We start from the raw sequence: 22918 nt of genomic DNA on the forward strand, positions 1-22918 counted from the left end.
AGCAGTCTTTAGCCATATGACCCATTTTACCACAGTAGTAGCATTCAACATTACTGTTTGTATTTTGGCCTCTTTGCCATCCACCACGACCTCTTTGGCTCCCCCTGCCTCTAGAGTTACCACGTCCTCCTCCATAGGACTGGTTTTCTTGAGTTTGCTGCATATTCTGATTTCTACCACCGCCTCCAAATCGGCCTCCTCTACCTCTGCCTCTACCTCTTCCAGCATTTGAGTAGAAGACAGCTTCTTTTGAAGTTCCTCCTGAAGAAGATGCACCACCATTTCTCTGCTCCTCAGAAATTAGAAGAGCAATCAACTCCTCAAAATCAGGAAATCTTTCACGGACGGAAATGGATGTCCGAAATTGCGCATAATCCTTTCCTAGACCATTCAAGGTCACAGAAACTAAATCATCATCTTCCATTGGCGACCCAATGGAAGCAAGTGCATCTGCAATCTTCTTCACCTTCATGTGGTAGTCATTGATGCTCATATTTTCTCTTTGCACATTGTGCAACTCTTGCTTGAGCTGCATTTTCCTGGCTTGCGTATTTGTGCTATACATCTTTGACAGAGTATCCCATGCCTCCTTTGGCGTACTTGCATCCTGAATATGCACAATCATAGAGTCTGAAATGCTGATAGACAGCCAATACATAACTTTCCTGGCTCTCTCATGCCATGCTTTAAATGCCTGCATTTGCTGTTGATTGGGGACATCAGGAAGAACTGGTTCTTCTTCATTTCCTGCAACAAATTCCCAATATCCTTTTCCCATAAGGAAATTCGTCATTCTAAACTTCCATGCTTGGAAGTTGTTCTTGTCAAGCTTTTCAGTGACAATCTGTGAAAGAGAATCAGATGCCATTACAGAAGACTGCCAAAAATTCTGTCACTGCAAAAACCACAGCTTCACCCTCACAAGGGAAAATCTGCAAAACTGGCGAAAGTGGTATTTGACCACACAGTCACTTCCTAGTGACGATTTTGTATCAACAGGCAACAGGGATGATTCTGTAGCTCCCAATGTCTCTGCGCATAAGCATACAATGCAATGTTTACAGTAACTATTCACCGACCTGCAGAACAGTGGCTGCACAGCATAAAACTGGGCTTTTTCCTGAGTGCGTGCAGAAAACTTCCGCCTCCAGAACAGGCCCTGAAATGGCCTCAAATCAAAAAAACAGGGTCTCCATGAGCTAAAGCTTTCTCCCGCAACATATATTGCCCTCTTGCTTCACCGCGAAGGGCGTCTCAACCTGAGACAATGCACTCCTGCAATCTCCGGCTGTGCTACCTGCAGAGATCTGCGCCCAAAACAGAAAATGAAAGCAACACTGCTCCTCTTACCAGAACACCGCGAGCTTGGCTTGCTTTCTTGAGCTCCTTACCACGAACAAGGCTCTGATACCATGTCAAGATTGTGGGAGAGAAGGAAGGAGTCTCACTTGTAGCTATCTTGCTTGCACAATGGGGGAATACACACAAGGGTGGAGGCTGAAAACAGTTTTCCTCTTCTTAGTTGTGGAAGCCAAAATGAACTCACTTACAAAGAAATAGAAGAACCCTGTATATATGGGTCTAAAAACCAAACTCAACTAACTAAGGTGGCATACTAACTGAGCCACAAACTAGAGTAGATAAGGATAGCTATCGTGTAGCTATTATTCAGGGGCGGTGTACCAACCGCGTCTGCAACTAACACGTCGGTGACATAAATGCACAACGGTCACCCTGGCGTATCACGAGTGGAGCTCGATATCTCAACACCCTTCACCATCATTTGTTGCTATTCTTTCGATTTTTTATAGTGCTACCCCTTGCTACACCATCAACAAACTTATGCTCATGCACTAGTCTAGCCCCTTCAACTCACCAATGTCTTGTGGACCACCGACACATTGATGATTGCCAAGTTGTGGTGCCTATAGTAGTAGCACTTGCCAAGACACCTCTACAAGAATGGCATTTGGCTAATCGGAGAGGTAGCTACTTGGTTGTGGGGATCGGCAACCACTACATGGTTTATGGAGAGTGTCATTAGCCATTAAGCCTATTGACATCGCTACCACCTAGCTAGTGTATTTCCACTTATTTTGAGAGCCGCAACCTACACCACCATTGTTGGGCCTCGTGGCCAAGCTTACAATCATTGGAGTGCCCCCATATCTACCTACTCAAGAAAGAAACCATTTGGCTTTTTTAAGCTTACCACTTGATTGGGGGTAGCCTCAAGTTATTCAAGTCTGCTGCCGAGTCTGATTCATAATCTCCATTTTCTATACCATCACCTTACCCTTCTTTGCTATCCTTGCCCTTCTCACCTCCAACCTCATATCCACAACCCTCTGCTCTTCCCTCACCATCATCCCTCTCTCCTCCATAAATCCTTATATGCCCCTCTCCAGCACCTCCATTGTCATCGTCATCTTTCTCTCTAACACCATCAATAACCCCTTCCTAAACCCACATTTTCACAATCCCCAACCACTTCCATCAATACAATCATCCTCTTTTGCCACTTGCCTACCACCCCTTAAGTGGTCATCACAAGTGCCAAGCCACTAAAGGAAGAAGAGACACCAATGAACTTCCAAGAAGGGAGCCAAGAGCCAACCACCACAAAAGAAAGAGTTTCCACTGTAGAGAGGTGATCAAGCAACAAATAGAAGCAAGCTTCAATTACACAAGGTATGCATTATTTACAATCTATAGTGCCATCATTGAGAGGAAGAGTGGTTGATAAATAAGAAGAGGAGTGGCCAAAAGATTGCATAGTGAGTCTACTTCACCCTCTCTTCTCTTTGGCAGCCTCCACCTTTGCAAGGGAGAGTCTAAGGAGAGGAAGAGGAGAGAGGGCTAGGTTGTGGAGTTGGTTCCTTTTAACTATTCTCTATGGTGTGTCCTTCATGTCTTCTTAAATGATTGAGTGGTTTCTTTAAATTATTGACCCACTATTCATCACCATCTAATGTTATGCACTCACCCTCATTAAATGAATCATTGCTACCAACATTGATACAAAAATTTAAAGCACCCATGAGCTCTGCACCATCATACACACATGCACATTGTACTAGCACAAACATACATGTATACATGCATTGCACCATTGCGCTAGTGCATACTACATGCCCTCCATAGTGCACTAGCCTCATGCACACATGCCCGCACCACTATTCCCTAGCCACATCCTAGTGCACTTTACCTTGCTACATTATACCTTAGTGCATTAGCCATAGTCTAGCAACACTAACTCTAGTGCACTAGTGTACTACACTAGCACACATGCACATGCATGCACCACAAGCACATGTGCACACCATAATGTACTAACCCAACCTAGTGCACTACACCTTTTTGCACTATATCTATGTGCATTGGCACTAACCTAGCACACTAGTGCACTACCCTAGTAAACACTCACCATACGCCAACCCATTATTGAACGCTACCCTAGTGCACTACACCTTGCACATTACCTTTCATCCTAGTGCACTACCATAGTACACTGGCCTCAATCTTACACACTAATGCGCACAAACTTGTGCTATAAACCCATCCTAGTGCACTACACCTCTTGCATTGTACCTTTCATCCTAGTGCGCTACCATAGTACATTGCCCCCAATCTTGTACACTAGTGCACACACAATTAACCCCATCCTAGTGCACTCTACCCATACACACCTCCTTGTAGCTTAGGGCATATACATCTACACACCCTTTGCATACCACCATGCACATAGCCCCACACTGAGGTACACACATCCTTGCACCTTAGTGCATAGACATCTACACACCCTTTGCATACAACCATGCACATAAGCCCACACTGAGGTTCACACATCCTTGCACCTTAGTGCATAGACATCTATACACCCTTTGCATACCATCGTGCACATAACCCCACAGAGGTGCACACACCTCACTACAAACAAGCTTATATCTTGCATTCACCATATTGCATTGTGCACTAGTGCCCATGCATTGTGCACCCATCTGCACTAGAATATTTATCTAGTGTACACACATACATATCACATTTGCACACCTAAAGAATAAAAACTTGTGCACTCATTGGTGTCCCTCCTTGTTTGCAAGAGAGGGTCAAAAGGAAGGAGAAGGGGAGGAAAGTGGCACCTTGAAATACACTTGTGTATCAACCCCTAACCCACTCCTCTAGACCCACCACATGTAACTCTTGCATGTAGAGCACATTGCACTACTCTACACTATCTTACTACACATGCACTTGCACTACACTAGTGCATTGCACCTTAGTACACCCACATGCACTATACACTAAATTAGTGCACTAGTGCACCCCAATGCATATGCATGGTGCACTACCTCCACCCAAGTGCATTGTACCTAGAGCACTACATCACCTTGCACACACTTAAATGCACTTGAATATAAAGTAAGGTTCAGAATGTGGAACCCTTGCTTGGAAAAACAATTGAAAACCATTGGCTAAAACTTAAAAAAAACAAAATAGGGTGACAAACAACAAGGAACAAAAACCCATAGACTTAGAAAATCTAATACCTAGACCAAAACCTAGGACTCAAAGTTGTAGCATAGGTGATTCCCACCACAAGCAGTGATCCTAGTCCTAGTAGACCCATTAATATAGAGAAGACCCTTATCTACAACCTCATTAATCAAATTATTCATCTAGCCAATCTAGAGACCATGGGTAGCATACCTAGCATGATAGAAAGAATTAAAATTTTGACAAGAGTCTTGGATGACTTTCAAGCCACCGTCGATGCTTGCTAGCATGCTATTGATTTTGGCATCTCAAGCATGACCCCTGAGGCCATGGAACAAAAGCTCATAGAATTGTAGGGGCAAGGGGAAAACACTCTAAACCAATTTTTGGACATCAATAATGATAATAGACATCAGCTTGCAATCATGCAAGCAAGAATGGATAGCATCTAAAGAATGATATTGAATACTAGAGCCGCATGATCCTCCAAGATTCATTATCAAATATTGTGTAGTGATGTGTGTTTGACCACATGGACATGTTGTAAGTAGGAACTCACATTGCTCAAACCCTCTTAATTGGAATAGGAAACATGCCAAGAAATAATGATCAAGCAAAAATTCGACTAGTGTCTAAGCAGTTACAGGCCAAGGATGATGCTTATAACTTCATTGAATGGTTCAAGCAAGTCTACAAAGCAAAAAACCTTAAAGGTGATGCATTTCCTTGTAGCACTCCATCAACGTTTCCTTGTAGCATTTCCTTACTACTTACTCAAGGAATACAAGGAATTCTTATGCTAGCCATTAACATGGGATGAGCAAGAACACATTTGTAATTGATACGTTGAAAAAGACATATGTGTTCATACAACATATGCCAAAAGCTGAAGTTGAGGAGCTTCACTTAATATGTTCCTTCCACCCTAAGAATTGTATAAATGGCATGGATACTATGGATGCATTGAAATTAAAAGCAAATGGACCAAGTGAGTTTGATAAGAATCGATATAGCATGCAAGTGTTGGTCACAAAAATAGGTGCTCAACTCTACTATCATTGAGCAAAGATGAATAACCCAACACACACAGATCCAATTCCTTATAAGTACTTGTAAATTTATGGAATATCAAACTACCTGAACAGTCCTAGATCACCCTCTACTAGATAAGCTTCTCATAAAAGAGGAATTGTACATTGTTAGCAGATTGGACAAAGGAAATGTAGTATTCAACTCAATGTCATTGCACATATTGTTCTTTGAAAAAGTTATGCAACTCTTCGATGCTTATGCTACCCCCCAATACAATCCCAATATCTATAAATGGCTTAGCCCTAGGTGGAATAACATTGTACCATAGCTTGTTACCCTATATAAACAATCACTTCATTGTTGTATAATAATAGAATCAATCATACTAGTTTTAAACAAAAAAAGAATCCATGCACAACACTATAAATGATACCCCTACAATGCTTCGAAGCATTGCAATATTTTTTAGTGCCAAGGGGAGCAATTGACAAGTATGGAATTGGTAAGGGAGTGGCAAGTTGAAGTATCAAAACCTATTCATTTTGCAAAGTTCAATTCTTTTTAACTTTGTAAAGCCCAAAGGGTCATCAATAATACAACAACTCAACAACCTTTGAAGAGCACAAGAAGATTGAAGGCATAAGAAGGAAATATCTACTCTAGTTGCACCTCAAGGGCATAAATAGAGTGATCGTCATCAAGCACCTCACCTCATCAAGCAAGATCTACTCAAGTTGCTACCACAAGTCTTCTAGAATCCTAGCTAGAAGTGCAATAAATCTATAAAAAGTCCAATCATATCTCAAACTATAATTCTTCATAAGCAAGTTCTCTAGTACCAAGGCTCACAAATAATCATTTCTAAAAATTCCAAATCCTTTAAACTATAATTCTTCATAAGCAAGTTCTCTAGTACCAAGGCTCACAAATAATCATTTCTAAATATTCCAAATCCTAAAAATATCTAGTCTCTTTTGTAAGGCTAAAAGCCTTGTTGTACAACACTTATATATATTGATTTAATCCCAAAAAAGAAAACAAAAAAATAAATTAAATATGCATCCACAATCATGGCACCATACTTAAAGGTCCTCAAGTTAGGTATGTCCGATGACTTTGGTTGGTTGGCTTTGTCTCCAACCACTTAGCCCTTCCTTCAATTCCTCCACACTTACTCAAGGCACATCAAGGGCTGTGGACATACCTAGGGAGCCTATCTTAGACCTATCACCCTAAGTCTTGCACTTTTCTCTTTATATTCCTCATTCACTTTAGTACCATCATAATCATGAACAAAAGCACACTTGGTCCTTGCACTTTTCTCTCTGCATTCCTCATTCACTTTAGTGCCACCATAATCATCAACAACAAAAGCAAGGTGAAAAGACACTTGAAAAGAAAACCATTCTCCCAGCTGCCATGAGTAGTTGCAATTACTAGAGACCTTGATAGTTAGCTACAACATAATTCCTTGTCCACCATAATTAGGGTTTCTCCTTTTAGCACTGATAATTTTGTCCACTTATTGAGTCCCCTTGCTTCATCAATTATACAACTAAAAAGAACTTGTGGACGAGTATTCTAACTAAAGAGACTGTACCTAAGTATGCAAGTGTACTCATGTTTGTTGGTTAGATGATAGAGCAAGGGCTACAAGTTTGATTTTATACTAAAGGCAAAGGAGTGACTATAGATATATTGAAATATGGCACAAACACATTGGACATGAAAATGTGCAAAGGCCAAAATTAATGTAGTCCAAAATGTTGGTTACTGTCATGAATCACGTGATGGGGGGACTTACTTGAGCTATTGCACCAAACATACACCATACACACAAGAGGAAGCTCACTCAAGAACACAAGAAGAAAGATGGAGATTAAAACATTTTCTTGTTGGTTTCTTCTTCTTCTATTTACACACAATACAATGTACACAAAGTATAGATAATATGCAATATAAAGGAAAGTAGCCTACTAAGTCAAGCAATGCATACTAATTGATTAGCACTATAACTATGCTATCTATAGGTAGGTGTAACAAACTAAATATAATAAGTGATAAGTAAGTAGTCATGTGAGGATTGTAATGACCATTGACGAGCTAAGTATAGACGTGCACACCCATCCAACCAAGCAATCTATCATCAATGTCCACACATGTTGAGCTTGCCATCTCAACACTCCCACTGAGGCCCAACTACAACTCCAAGTACCTTCTCTCTCACAAAGTGCTAATGCATCTCATTGTGTTTTGTCCTAGCATGAAACACTAAGTTCCTAGCTAACTAACTATATGCTACTCATGTTGTCATAGTGAATGACAACTAGACCATCTCCTTACACGTCCAAATCATCCAATAACTTTTGCAGCCATGCCACCTCACATGTTGCCATAAAGGCACCTCTGCACTTAGCCTCTATACTTGATAAAGCAACTGTAAGTTGCTTTTTCTTGCTCATGTAATTGTTGCACTACCTAGGAAAAACATGAATCCACTACTAGTAGATCTTTTGTCAGACATGCTACAGGTCCAATCTGCATCTATGTATCCAACCATCTATATATCCTTACCTACCTCATAAAGAAGTCTGTAATGCAAAGTGGACTTAACATACCTCAATATTCATCCAATTGCATCCAAATGAGACTTTTTAGATATCTACATAAACTAGTTGATAAGGCCAATGGCATAACTCAAGTCTTGCATTGTGATAGTCATGTAAATCACACTCCCTAATATTCTCTTGAATATAGTAGAGTCTTCTTTCCCATCCCCAACATCAGTGTTCAACCTCACATTTTCCTCCAATTCCTCCAATTGCACTAAAAGAGACTTACATGCTATTATACCATACTTGAACAACATATCCAAGCCATATTGCCTTTGGGATAGCCATATACCATCATCTCATTTGATCACCCCAATATTAAGAAAGTAATATCGCTCACCCTTATCCTTCACCTCAAACTTCTTCTTCAAAAGGTCCTTTTTACATCAACAATCCCATTGTCACTGTCACCTGTAATAATCAAGTCATCCATGTAGATGACTATGACAATCAAACTTGCATCTCCCTTTCTCACATATAGTGAGTGATTAGCATTAAAAACATAAAAGCCAATATTGACATGATACTCTCTGATATTGTCAAACCATGCTTTAGGTGCTTGCTCAACCCATAGAGCATTTTTTTAAACTTGCACACATATGTGGGATGCTCTAGATTCTCATAATCTACGCATTGTTCATTATACACCTCTTCTTGCAATTCACCATGCAAGAAGGTATTCTTGACATCCATTTGCTTTAAACTCCAACCTTTGGCTATTGCCAAAGCAATCACACATCTAATAGTTGCCATCCTAGCAACTGGATTGAATGTCTCTTCATAATCTATGCCATATATTGAGTATAGCATTTTGCAACCATCTTAGCCTTATACCTACTAATAGAGCCATCTGTATTATGCTTAATTTTTTAGGCCCACTTACAACCAATAGCTTTCTTGCCCTTAGGCAATGGTACTAGATCCCAAGTCTTATTGGCTTCTAATATAGCCATCTCCCCATCCACTGATCCATCCCAATGAGCATGACTAATAGCATCATGAAAGCAAGTGGACTTAACCATATAATGGTAAGCTGCATAGCCTTTAAAACCAAACCTTGTAATAGGGTATTTGACCATGCTAGACCTACATACCTACATATCATTATATCACTTAGTGAAGCCTTTACATTACCATATCCTCTCTGTACACATGGTATCCTAATAACTAAATGAATACCAAGCTTATCATCTAAACTCTTTGAACCACTAGAATCTCCATCAAATCCCAAATGACTAGTAGATGTATCATTATCATTTAATACTTTTTCTTCCCTTTGTATTTACCTACAACACTAGTAGATGCACCTCAAGATGTGGGACTACTCCTTAGCCTTCCCCCAAACCAAGGGCTAACTATAGATGTAGTACTAAATGATATTTCTGGTCCACTTAGGCTTCGTGATTCTTGCTTTTTTTTGCACATAACTATCATGCTCATCTCATCATCATCCAATGTATCACCATTAGATATATAACAATTGCTTATCTCATAAAAAGTAACATCCATCCTCACCCTAAACTCACTAGTGATAGGGTTATAGTATCAATATCCTTTCTACTCTAAAGAATATCCAATGTATCACCACTAGATATATACAAATTGCTCATCTCATGAAAAATAACATCCATGGTCACCCTGAACTCACGAGTTTGATAGGGTTATAATATCAATACCCTCTTTACTCTAAAGAGTATCCAATAGAAATACATTTCTCAGTCTTTGGATCAAGCTTCTTTCATAGCTCATCTAGCATATGAACATATACAATACAACCAAACACTTTCAAGTATGACACATGGGGCTTATTGCCTGTAAAGGATTCTTTGGCCTTCATCCCATGAACTACAAGTGTGGAAGTTTGTTTATTGCAAAGCGAAGGAAGCGAAAAATGAGGCATCAAGAAGAAAAGTGCAAGGTGAAAAAAAAGAAAATGCACCCTATAAGAGAGTGGAGTGGGCCCACCGAAAGTGCAAGATGCAACCATGGAAGCCGCAAGAAGTCAAAAGCAAGAAGGCGCACCTTTAAATATAAAGGCACAACCAAAACCTTTGTAAAAAAGCTCCAGGCTCCCTCATGGTAGGACTAAGCTAGAAAGAAAGGAGGACAATGGGAAAAAGGGCCTACCATGTAAGAAAAAGGGGATAAGGGGATGATCGCCCAAAAAGGGATTTAGGGTTTTGTATATAAAGTTTAAAAAGTGAATGAAAGCTCATTCTTTGGTGTGTGGCAAAGTGGACTCTTCTTCTTCTCTTGCTTGCTTGTGAGTGCTTGAGGGAGGGAGTGTGTGAGGGTGAGGGATCTTGGAGGAGAAGCCCTCCTCCTTCTCTTCTATTCTCTTCTTCTCTTCTCTTCTCTCGTCTCGCACGTGGCTATGGAGAATGGAGCTTGGAGGAAGAGGCTTGAGGATGCTTGAGCTTGGATTACGAATCATGAGCTATCGGAGTTATTGAGAGAGGAAGCAACTCAATCACGCATCAAGGTAAGGTCACTACACTCGTAGAGAGGGATAGCACGTCGGCTATGTGAGAGGTAGCCATTAGTGCTCACTTGAAACGCTTGAATAATAAGTGGTCCATGACCTTGAGCTCGCTTCTACAGAGTTCTATTCATAATATAGACTGCAATATGAATAGTGCCAAACTAAAGATGATTTAGAAAATTCTTTTCAGCTATCATCAATGCCTATGTACCTCTTGCAATATGCCTATTTTTCCTTTTTTGCAATCCCATTTTGCTATGGGATATACCTGCAAGTAAACTGTCTCTTTATCCCATGAGACCTCAAGAAGCCACTAAACTCATTAGAGAGATACTCTCTCCCTCCATTTGACCTCAAGCATTTTATTTTCAAGCTTTTTCCTATTTCAACAACAACCTTGAAAGTTTTGAAGTACTCAAATACATCACTCTTTTTCTTCTCATGAAATATACCCATAGCTTTCTTGAACAATCATCAATAAACGTGTCAAGATATTTGCTGCCATCAAGAGATATATTTTGTGTAGATTCCCAAATATCTGTATGCACAAAATATTTCTACTGACATCTCTAGCATGTGAAAAAGATTGTCTTGCCTGCTTACCAAACTAACACGCATAACATGTACCCCCTTTTGACTAACACAATCGAAATTGCAATATACCTTGAAGCTGTTATGGGTCTAAATAGGGCCCAAAATAGCCTTAGACATAGCCAAAAAAATATATATTTGCTTGCATATCAAATCTCATAGCAATCTAAAATTTTTGCTCTGCCCTATTTTCAATGCCTCCATAGGCATTATCTAAGAGAAAGAGTGGAAGAATGGGAAAGCTTCTTATCCCTTGCTTACTTGCTTAGATCCATGCTTCTTCACCTTCACTTCAACCTTCAAAATCAGCCTCTCTAAGAGGCGTCACTCTAATATCATATCATGCATTGTGTGGTGGGGGGACTTGCTTTAGCTACTACACCAAACACAGACCATACACATAAGATGAAGCTCATTCAAGAACATAAGAGGAGAGATAGAGGCCAAAACGTTTTCTTGCTAATTTCTTCTTCTTCTTTTTACACACAATAGAATGTATACAAAGTATAGATAAGATACAACATAAAGAAAAGCGACCATGCTAAGTGAAACAGTGCATAACTGACTATTCTAATCTCTAGTGCTATAACTATGCCATTTGTAAGTAGGTATAATAAGCTAAATATAATAAGTGATAAGTCAATGGCCATGTGAGGATCATAATTACCATTGATGTGCTAAGTATAGATGTGTAGACCCATCTAAACAGGTGGTCCATCATCAATGTCCACACTTGTTAAGCTTGCTATCTCAAAAATTATGATATGGCCTGCTTTTAGAGTTGCAAAATTTCATAAAGTGTGTGAAGCATATCACTTTAGTAAGTAGGCAAGACAACTTTTTTTTTGTGTAATAGAGATGTGAGTAGGAATATAATTAATGTTATGTATACAAATGTTTTGAGGCTTAGACAAAACATATCTCTTGATGGCAGCAAATATTTTGACACGTTTATTGATGATTATTCAAGAAAGTTGTGTGTGTATTTCATGAAGAGAAATAGTGATGTGCTTGAGCACTTCAAAATTTTCAAGGCTATTATTGAAATAAAAACAAGCTTGAAAGTTAAGTACTTGAGGTCAAATGGAGGGGTAGAGTATCTCTCTAATGAGTTAAGTGACTTCTTGAGGTCTCATAGGATAAAGAGATAATTTACTTTGCAAGTATATCCCATAGTAAAATGGGATTGTAGAAAGGCAAAATAGGCATATTACAAGATGTGCACGTGCATTGATGGTGGCTGAAAAGAATTTTCCAAAATAGTTTTAGTTTAAACCTATTCATGCTACTCTCTATATTATGAACACAACTCCTATAACTGCAATTCATGGAATTACCCCCGAAGAATGCTTTACAGACAAGCAACCCGATGTGTCACACTTGAAACTGTTTGGTTATATTGCATAAGTTCATGTGCTAGATGAGCTGCAAAAAGGCACTTGATCCAAAGACTAAAAAATATATTTTCATGGAATACTCTTTAGAGTAGAAAGGGTATCACAGTCATAACCTTATTACAGGTGAGTTCTGAGTAAGTAGAGATGTTATTTTTAATGAGATGAGCATTTGATATGCGATTAGTAGTGATGCACTGAATGATGATGATAATCCTGATAGCCTTGTGCAAAAAGAAAAACAAGAATCATGGAGCCCTAGTGGTCAAGAAACACCATGTGGTATTGATCTACAATTAGCCCTTGGTTTGGGAGACTAAGGAGCAATTCCACATCTTCAGGTGCATCTATTAGTGTTGCAGGTAAAGACAAAGACAAGAAGATAGTGTCATATAGTAATGATACATTTGCTAGTCATTTGGTATGTGATAGAGATTCTAGTAATTTAGAGGGTTTGGATGATAAGCTTGGTATTCCTTTAATAAGGACATTAGGTGTACATAGAGCACATGGTAATGTAAAGGCTCCTTTGAGTGATCTAGTGGTACACAGGTCTAGTTGGGTCAGATACCCTATTAAAAGATTTGGTTTTGAAGGTTATACAGCTCACCATTACGCTTATATGGTAAAGGTGATTGAGGATGTCCACTTGTTTTGAGGATATTATTGGTCATACTCATTGGAATGTCACAATGGATGATGAGATGGCTACATTAGAGACTAAGAAGACTTGGGATCCAATACCATTGCCTAAGGGAAAAAAAGTGTACATGGTTCTATTATAATAGGTATAAGGTCACCATTGTGCTTATATGTGTAATATCCCCAAGCTCCCCATAGGAACCCCCCCTAGGAGGAAAATTTCCAAAAAAATTTAAAAAAATTTTACCCCCTCTCTCTCCCCCTGCCGACTGCATGGCGGGGAGAGAGAGACAGAGAGTGAAGTGGTAAAGAGAAGGGGGCATGCAACCCCCCCGGTGGCGGGAGGACATCACCTCCCCCCCTCCACACCACCTCCTATATAAAGCCCATGGGGGCTCGTCGAAGAGGGGCAGAAAAAGCTCCCCCCCTCCTCCCAATAGACTGTCAGGCTGCGCCCTCCTCCCCGTCGGTAGAAAGAAGCTCCCCCCTGCTGGCGATAATAGCGGCCCCCCCCTCCCCCAATTCAGCGGGCGCCTTGGAAACCCCCCTCCCCCCCCCCCCCCTCGTGTCATTCCTTGGGAGTGTCGGGCAGCGTCTTCTAGATTGATCTCTCGATGGGCTACTAAGACGTGTCCCGCAATTTGAGGGGCGGGCATGTTACAGTTGGTATCATAGCAAAACTTCTTAATGATGCATGATTGATTAATGTTCAGATCATAAACATAACCTAAATAACCTAAGTAGTATGGCTTGACTGTCAGGCACCTTTTGCACTTACGAATACTGACATGCAAGAGAAGAAGTTCCTTCTCAAGCAAATTAGGCTACCCGAGTTTGATGGCAAGGGAAGGACTGTTCAAGTGGACGCCGAGATCTGGATTGAGTCCATGGAGGACTATTTTGAGGTAGCAAGAACGGCACCTGCTAACCAAGCCATGCTCGGCAAACTTAAACTTACAGGTGAAGTGAGACTTTGGTGGAAACAGTGGTGTAGAGACCAAGCGATCTCGGAGGGGACAGTCACTTGGAACAAGCTTAAGGAAGTTGTGCAAGGGAGGTATCTGCCACCTACCTATCGCACACAGAAGATGAACGAATTCTATGAATTAAAGCAGCTTGGACCTTGATGCATACTATTCAAAATTCATCTCTCTCTTAAAATACGCACCACAAATGGATATGACGCAACAGGTGTCAAAGTTCTATGTTGGGTTGAATCCACCCATAAACACTCGATTGGAATCAATGCGTCCAACGGACTTGCAAGATGCATTACTTCGAGTGAATCCAATCGTCCAAGAGCTTAAATCAGGCAACTATGATGTAGATGACTCACAGGATCAAGACAAGAGGTGCCACAAGTGCGGTGAGGTAGGACACATCCATAAGAGATGTCCCAACCACCGATGTTTCCATTGCAATGAACTAGGATACATCCAAACAGATTGTCCTAAGTTGGACCCTGAGAATCAGGAACGTGCGGTCAAACGAAGCCGTCTAAACTCTGCTTTTGGCGCACATTATGAACCACATGATGATGAAGGCTTGGAGCTTGTTGTAACCTTTAAGGATGACTAGATATCCTAAGAAGATCCTCTTGAGGTAATAAGTCTTGTACTTGGAATAAATCCTATTGAACCCTATGAGTTGTGACAAGTTGATATTTTGATAATTTGAGTAATCAGAGTAGCGCAGCGAAAGCATGATGGGCCCTAACCCACAGGCTCTAAGGCCCAGTAGTGCTTGTCTCCCCCAGGTCTTTTCGAGATGAGGACATCTCGATTCCTCTAAGGGGGAGAGGATGTAATATCCCCGAGCTCCCCATAGGAACCCCCCTAGGAGGAAATTTTCCAAATTTTTTTATTAAAAAATTTATCATCTCTCTCTCCCCCTGCCGACTACATGGTGGGGAGAGAGAGAAAGAGAGTGAAGTGGTAAAGAGAGGGGGGCATGCAGCCCCCCAGGTGGCGGGAGGACGTCGCCTCCCCCCTCCACACCACCTCCTCTATAAAGCCCATGGGGGCTGGTCAAAGAGGGGCAGAAAAAGCTCCCCCCTCCTCCCGGTAGACTGTCAGGCTGCGCCCTCCTCCCCATCGGTAGAAAGAAGCTCCCCCTGCTGGCGATAACAGTGCCCCTCCCCCCCCAATTCAGCGGGCGCCTTGGAATCCCCCCCAATTCGGCGGGCGCCTTGGAATCCCCCCCTCTCGGTGTCATTCCTTGGGAGTGTCGGGCGGCATCTTCTAGATTGATCTCTCGATGGGCTGCTAAGATGTGTCTCGGGATTTGAGGGGCGGGCACGTTACAATGTGGTAAAGGTGGTTGAGGATGTTGAGTCTGCTTCTTTTGAGGATACTATTGGTCACACTCATTGGAATGCAGCAATGGATGAGGAGATGACTATGTTAGAGGTGAAGAAGACTTGGGATCCAGTACCATTGCCTAAGGGCAAAAAAGCCATTGGCTATAAGTGGATCGATAAAACTAAGCATAATGTAGATGGTTCTGTTAACACGTATAAGGTCAAACCACAAATTTTGCTTTTGCTCGCAGGCTTCCTCCCTTTAGTTCATGGCCAGGTTGTCTCTAAGCATTTGCTTTCCTTTGGATATTTTTTCCTATATGCGGCTTGCTAGGTGTTGTGTCCCTAATAGAAAAACTTGCTTAGTTTTTGCTTCCCTCACCCCACTAAGGATTCTTTTTTTATTTTAGGGTTGAATGATCACTCTAAACTAAGCTCAAGATGACTCTATTAGGTGATAGGTTCTTCTCAAGAAAAGTTGATGGACAAAGTTGATGATGGGAACTTAGTTATTGAAAGAGAGATGGAGCAACTGAGGATAGTCATGAGGATAAGACTAAGGCAATGTATGCTTACTGAGAACTAAGAGAAAAAACATGGGATTTGTATTGTGGATTGCCAAAATAAATTCAAAATATTTAGAATTTTTTAAAGCCAGTACTAGAGATAGCCTATTTTGGATTAAAAGTCAAAGAATAATTGTCCCTAGATAGGCAGTGGGTGGAGAGAAGCTTCGAAAGTTTCAAAGCTTACTTGGAGTTGCAGAGATGCAATTGAGCTTGAGGGGAGTGTTGAGATGGCAAGAATAACACATGTGGACATTGATGATGTATTGCTTAGTTAGATGGGTCTGCACATCTATACCTAGCATATTAATGGTCATTATGATTCTTACATGGTCACAAACTTATCACTTGTTGTATTTGGTTTGTTACACCTATCTAGATGCTGACATAGTTCTAGTGCCAATCGATTAGTATAGTTTGGCATGCACTATTTAACTTAGTAGGCCACTTTTCTTTATGTTGTACCTTATCTATACTTTGTGTACATTGAAAAGTGTGTAAAAGAAGAACAAAATCTCAATTTGTACATTGTTGAGTGAGCTTCTCCTTGTGTGTATTGTGTATGTTGGGCACATAGCTTGAGTAAGCCCCCCCACCATGCAAATCATGACATCCTAGGTCATAAATTTTAGCAATATTGTCACCTACCACCACTCTAACCATAACTTACAAGTGCATGAAAGCATTATTCATCAACAAATACCACAAAGACTCCTCAAATACAACACTTTATTGTTCCTTACATCCACATATTTGGTGCAAGCCAAAGCATGCCACCTGTGACAACAATGAGTGCCATGAGATCAACACTCATCTAGGAGTAGGGTAACGCTATCCATAAAAAACAACAATGCAAAAGCATAATAGGCCAATACTAATAGATTACATTTTTACATTGTGGTACAACAATCCAAGGATCATTGTTAGCGGTTGCACTATGATTTTGTACATCACAAAGTAGTTGCATTACTTGAATTACTATTTTATAGATCCAAGATTTGGGCTTGATCCTTTGCAATTTATAGCAATAGTAGGAGACTCCCATAACAAAAATAAAGAAGCTCTATTCTATTTTTAGCTAGGGATGGTATAATCGAGAGAAGACTCATAATGTAGCCACAAAGTGGGCTAGACACCCAAGGGGAATGGGGAAACCTTAACCCTAATAATCATGTATATAAAATATGAAAAAGATCGTGGAGCGTGGCTTGCTGATGTGAATGATAACGATGTGGTAAGTATTGGTAAGTTTCCTCACTACATCACATTGAGTCACAAATTCATGTGTGCATGTGAGTAGGCTAGGTGAGAGATAGCCGTGGCTTTGTGCATCAAGCGCTTTTGAATCAATAAGAGTATGCCTATTGGTCTCAACATTGACCTTGTAGAGCACGACATAGAGGAGTTAGTGAGGCATCTATTGTGGGATTATAGGGTGGTAATAAAGTGCTAGGATATGCAGATGAAGACAATGGAAAATGTTGGTCTCTATCACATCTGGAACTTGAAGCAAGATGTGGTTGAATACTAAGGGAATTTGAATGAGGAGTCTTAGAGAGTATGGGTAGTCTTAAGGGCTATTCTATGTAGGTCTATTTGCTATGTAGAAATGCAATTCTTTTTGGACATCATACAATAGGTTTGGAGTTTGGGACTTTCTAGCACCTCAAGTAGCTTTTGAGGGTTTTGTCCTTTTTAATGTATTGGGGCAAAAGACCAAGTCCTCTATGTTAGTCAAGAAACTGCTTGTAAAGCTAACATCATCTTCGTAGAGATGTTGTATATACATAATATAATGCCTTTTCACATTAAACAATAATGATTCTTAATAAGGTTCATCTAAGTCTAAGCATTTCTTTGGTTTTTGTATCATAGACTACTCCTCAGGATGTGACTAATATGTATCTACTACTTGATGACTAGCATGGCTACTTCTAGACTCACTTCTAGGTTAATCAGATCTCCATAAAAGTGGGTAACACACCCATTGAAGACATGCATACCTTTGTGAACCCTTTAGGATCAAACAATGGTTACGTGTCACAATAATTTATGTTTTACATTTAGAAAACATGAAAATAGGAGTCAACATTGAGATATAAGTGCACTCTCCATAAGAAACATAGTAGGACTTTGAAGGGCAAACTATCTTTACGCAAGTGGCCTTATGCTATAGCTCAGGTAGTACAAAACCACATGTTAGTCATGAATGCATTGAATATATTGAACATAACTCTAAAGAAGACAAGGAAGAAATGTATGACAAACACATTTTTAAACCAACAATGGCTTTTGCTTCAATGATTTCTATCTTCTTGTATGGAGAGTGCATTTACTAGGATGTATATGCACTCTCCATATGAAACACACTAGAGTTGTGAAGTGCAAAACCGGGTAAATGGAGATGGGATTATGCTATAGCTGAGGTAGTACAAGAAGCAAAGTTAGTTGAAGAATGTATTGAACATAACTCTAAAGAAGACAAGGAACAAAAGTATGACAAGCAAATTTTCTTGAACCAACAAGGATGTTGGCTTCAATGATTTCTATCTTTTGGTCTTACCACTCGGAAAGGAAGGTTCAACATAAAAAGCCGTCCTCCCCGAAAAACAAAAGGTATGTTAAAATTTCGAAGCCTTAAAGCTCCCTAAGCTTTTCCGGAGCTAAACCACTGGCACCGACCCAGCATTAAGAAAACATAAAAATAGATTATTTAGTCAAATTTGGCGGATAGGGAAGGTCTTTTATTGGGGGAATTTTCTACTCTTCGTGGAAGATATCCTTTGGTATTTTCTACTCTATGTAATAATGATAATAATGACAGAGAGGCTAATGTGGAGGATATTGTGAAGCTTTTGTTGGACTGTTTCCTTTGGAGATGTGAATACAAGGAAAAAAGAATTACCCTGCCATTGATCCGTTCTCTCTCTCTCTCTCTCTCTCTCTCTCTCTCTCTCTCTTTGGAGACGTTGCCTCGGCAACAATTTTGGATTTGGGAGTTTGGAGTCGGCCCTGACTGCGAACAAAGGCGCCCTTCTCTCTCTCTCTCTCTCTCTTTGTCTCGCATCAAGTCCTGCTAGGTACCCATCATCGGCAGTTCTTTCCTCTTCTTCTCCTGCTTGTCCTTTCTTTGACTCGACTGCGGAGAACAGGAAGGAAGAGCTCTCTCTCTGCCGCACCCTTCTGTCATTGTCCCACTCTTCGGCACAACCAAAAACGCAGCAGCATCCTCCTCACAATCCCTCTGCCCTGCCCAGCACACGGCAGGAGCCGGCAGCGCCGCCCCCCGGATCGCCCTGCTTTCTCTGCATTCCCATATGCTCAGGTTCGTAATTTTATACGATTTCTGTTTCTATGCCTTGCCCTTGCTTGGTCTCTGTGTGTATGTATGTGCCGGTGGGCCAGCATTGTCCTGTGCCTTCTACACGGCCCTGATCTGTGGCCTCAGCTGCCTCACCAGATCTTCATTGTCAAGCCACGTTTTGGCTAGGATGCCATAGAGCGAGCTCGCTCTTGCGCCGGCTTCTTGTTCTGCGATCTGGAGATCTGGTCCCTAATCAATGTCCTTCCCCTGTAAATCATGTTGTTAGTTTGATAAAATCTGAGACGCTGCCCTTGTTCTGTAAATTCTGTTGTTAGTATGATAAAACCTGAGGTTCTAGCTTTTCTGTTCACTCCTAGTGTTTCTGAACAGTTCTCGTAATCGCTTTGTAGGTTATGGCTGTACAGATTATAATCTCCCTCCTCCAATAGACGGGGACATCCTTGAGTACAGGAATGTAGCATGGGTTTTCGGAACATAGCAGCTGCGGCGGCTGCTGCTTTGAATCCTTTCTCATCATCATCGAAGATATCCTCATCAGTGTCTTATTCCAATCTGCCCTCTGTTGGAAATGGAAGCGCACATCCATGGATGGACTACAGCCACAGCAGTGCCATGAGGCCCTCCGCTTCGCTGCAGGATTTCTCTTCATACAGCAGAATTACTGTCGATAAAGATGATGCAACAGTCCTATCGAGTGGTGATTTGCATCAGGCACAGTCGTCCCTTTACCATATTCATAGAGATGGTTCAATTTTTTCCTCCAAGGTTTCAAAGAACAGCGCAGCAAAGGCTGTACACTGGCGATCAAGTTGGTGGTGTAAAATGGCAGCAGTCTTATTGTTGCTAAGTGTGGTTGGCCTCATGTACTTTAGCGTGCATTGGTGGAAGTTGCATTGGGGGCCAGAGAAACTTCAGTATGCTGTTGTGCTCGATTGCGGGAGCACTGGTACTCGTGTTCAGGTTTATTCATGGTCATACAGAGGCTCCTCTGGTTCTGATCAATTGCCAGTTGTCGTCTATCCCAATTACCCACAGGTGTTAAAAACTTTACGCAGCAGAAAAACTGGCTGGAAAAAGGCTTATCTGCGGATGGAAACAGAACCTGGTTTAGACAAGCTCCTTAGAAACGAGTCTGGCGTCAGGATGGCTGTTGAACCTTTGCTGCAATGGGCTAAAACACAGGTTGCTCCATCTGCCCACTCAAGCACTCCTGTTTTTCTACTAGCAACAGCAGGCATGCGTAGACTGCCCAATGATGATGCTGAGTGGCTGCTTGAGAAAGCTTGGTCCGTCATAGAGAAATCTCCTTTCTCGTCTAAGAGGAGTTGGGTGAAAGTTATTTCTGGTGTTGAAGAGGCATATTATGGATGGGTTGCCTTGAATTACAAACTTGGTAGGCTAAGTCAAAGCCCTCAGCAATTGACTTTTGGTGCTCTTGACTTGGGTGGTTCTTCTTTACAAGTAACTTTTGGGACAGATGAGGTTGGACACAGGGAATATGGGTTAAACTTGACAGTGGGCTCCACTGAACATCATCTCTATGCACTATCTCACGCAGGGTTTGGTCTGAATGATGCCTTTGATAAGTCAGTGAAAGTTCTTTGGGGCAAGATGCAGAGCAACAATGCTGTTGACACAAGAGTTAGGCCTGTAGAAGTGCATCATCCATGCTTGCATGCAGGATATCAAGGGCCATACAAGTGCTCTCGCTGTATAGCTGGATCTTCTGCTGCAGTTCCAGATGGGATATCAAGGACAGCTTCTGCAGGTCTCCATGTGGGGATCAATCTAGTTGGCAAGCCAGATTGGGAAGCCTGTAAAGCACTTGCAAGTTCAATTATCAGTAATGTGTCTTTATCTCACGGTCAGGAATGTCTAGATCCTCCTTGTGCTCTCGGAAAGCATCAACCTGAGCCCATTGGGCAGTTCTATGCCTTGTCAGGCTTCTTCGTGGTGTACAAGTTTTTTGGTTTGCTTCCTAATGCAAACTTTGACCAATTGATGGTTCAGGGTGAGCGATTTTGTAAAATGCCCTGGAAGGAAGCCTTTGATAGTGTTGTACCTCAACCGCTTGTGGAACATTACTGCTTCCGGGCACCTTATGTTGTTTCCCTTCTTCAGGATGGGCTACATTTGAAAGATGGACAAATTATTGTTGGATCTGGCGACATGACTTGGACTCTTGGTGCAGCTTTGTTGGAAGCTGGAGCATTTGTTCCCAGTAAAATGAAAGGTGCTGCTCCAAGGAGAAGTGGCCTGACTAGTTCTGCTGCAAGTCTCAGCTTTCTTACTGCTGATACAGGCTTATTGTCGTTTTTCCTTTTGCTGGGGATGGTATTGGTGCTTTTTTCTGTAACATATTTACATAATTGTGCTTCACTTCTCTGGAGGAAGCCTTATTTGCCACTGTTTACTCAGTCTAGTTTGGGTACTCCACGGTTGCCTTCAACCTTTCTCTCCCCTATCCGCCTGGTGCTGAACAGGGGTGACAATGGAGTTCGGAATGGTGAGGTTTTCACCACTAAGCTTCAAGCTGTTTTCTCGTGCAGTCACATGTTTGGTTCCAAGGAATTCTAACATTTCTCAAACTTGTGTAGGAGAGGGGAAGTATAAGACACCTCACAGTCCTGCCCCAGGGACATTGCAAGACCAACAATTCAGGTTTGGGTCTCTAGTTTCAAGTGTAAGCACGCCCATTGTGGAATTGACAGGGCCGCCACTACCAGGTTCTGGATCGTATGAGAAGGTTTCTCTCAAAGGCTCTCAACTATCCAGTAGGCGGACTCAGTCAAGAGATGACTTGATGAAGTATGTGCGCGAATAGCTTCCAGGCTAAAATGTTTGTACATTATTTTTTAACTCTGGGTCAATCAAGGCCAAAATATTCTTTGAGACCATTGTGACTGGGTAGTCACATTAAAAGCTTCCTTTGGGTGGTTCACATTTCCACTGTATACATTGTGTCCCATGGACAGGCCATATACTCTGCTCCGAACCTACACAGCAGAATGCATCGAGATTGCGAGGTTCCAAAGGTATTCAAGATACTGGAATAGGATATCATCATGCATCCTTTCAAGCTCTGACTGTTTAAAGCATGTTGTCAAAGTAGTCAATGGAATATTGCAGTCATTTTGCAACAAACTATGCCATGTACAATGCATTGGGCACTGAGTGTGCAGGGCAAATCAAATGAACAAAACTTTTCTTCATTTGGAATTTTGGCTAGCTACTGCACAAACGTGGCTTATATAAATCGTCAAACTAGACCTTTTTCTTGGGGTTACCATTGAAGACGTGGTCAAACGATGCCACTAAGAAAAAGTAAGATTACATGCTAAAGATCCTCTCTAAAGGTGCACTCCTGAAGTGTACAACAAAGTGCATATATTACATGTTGAAGACTCACTCTAAAGGTTTGCTCCTGAATTGTACAGCAAGGCGCAGGATTTTCAGCAAGTGAAGCTCTTGGTAACTT

General features: G+C 41.3%; 1 protein-coding gene across 1 annotated transcript; it reads left to right on the forward strand.

Annotated features, from left to right (window-relative positions):
• The first annotated feature begins 19050 nt into the window (after positions 1 to 19050).
• Positions 19051 to 22652, forward strand: LOC148034421 (GDA1/CD39 nucleoside phosphatase family protein). Its single transcript, XM_087679368.1, has 3 exons — positions 19051 to 19440; positions 19830 to 21946; positions 22038 to 22652. The coding sequence occupies exons 2-3, from the start codon at positions 19900 to 19902 to the stop codon at positions 22262 to 22264; spliced, it is 2274 nt and encodes a 757-aa protein (XP_087535494.1). The 5' UTR covers positions 19051 to 19440; positions 19830 to 19899; the 3' UTR covers positions 22265 to 22652.
• Positions 22653 to 22918: the final 266 nt, after the last annotated feature.

The sequence above is a fragment of the Lygodium microphyllum genome, chromosome 6 (assembly GCF_053477565.2).
Source record: "Lygodium microphyllum isolate KBCC chromosome 6, Lygodium_microphyllum_v1.1.10, whole genome shotgun sequence".
Lineage (NCBI taxonomy): Eukaryota > Viridiplantae > Streptophyta > Polypodiopsida > Schizaeales > Lygodiaceae > Lygodium > Lygodium microphyllum.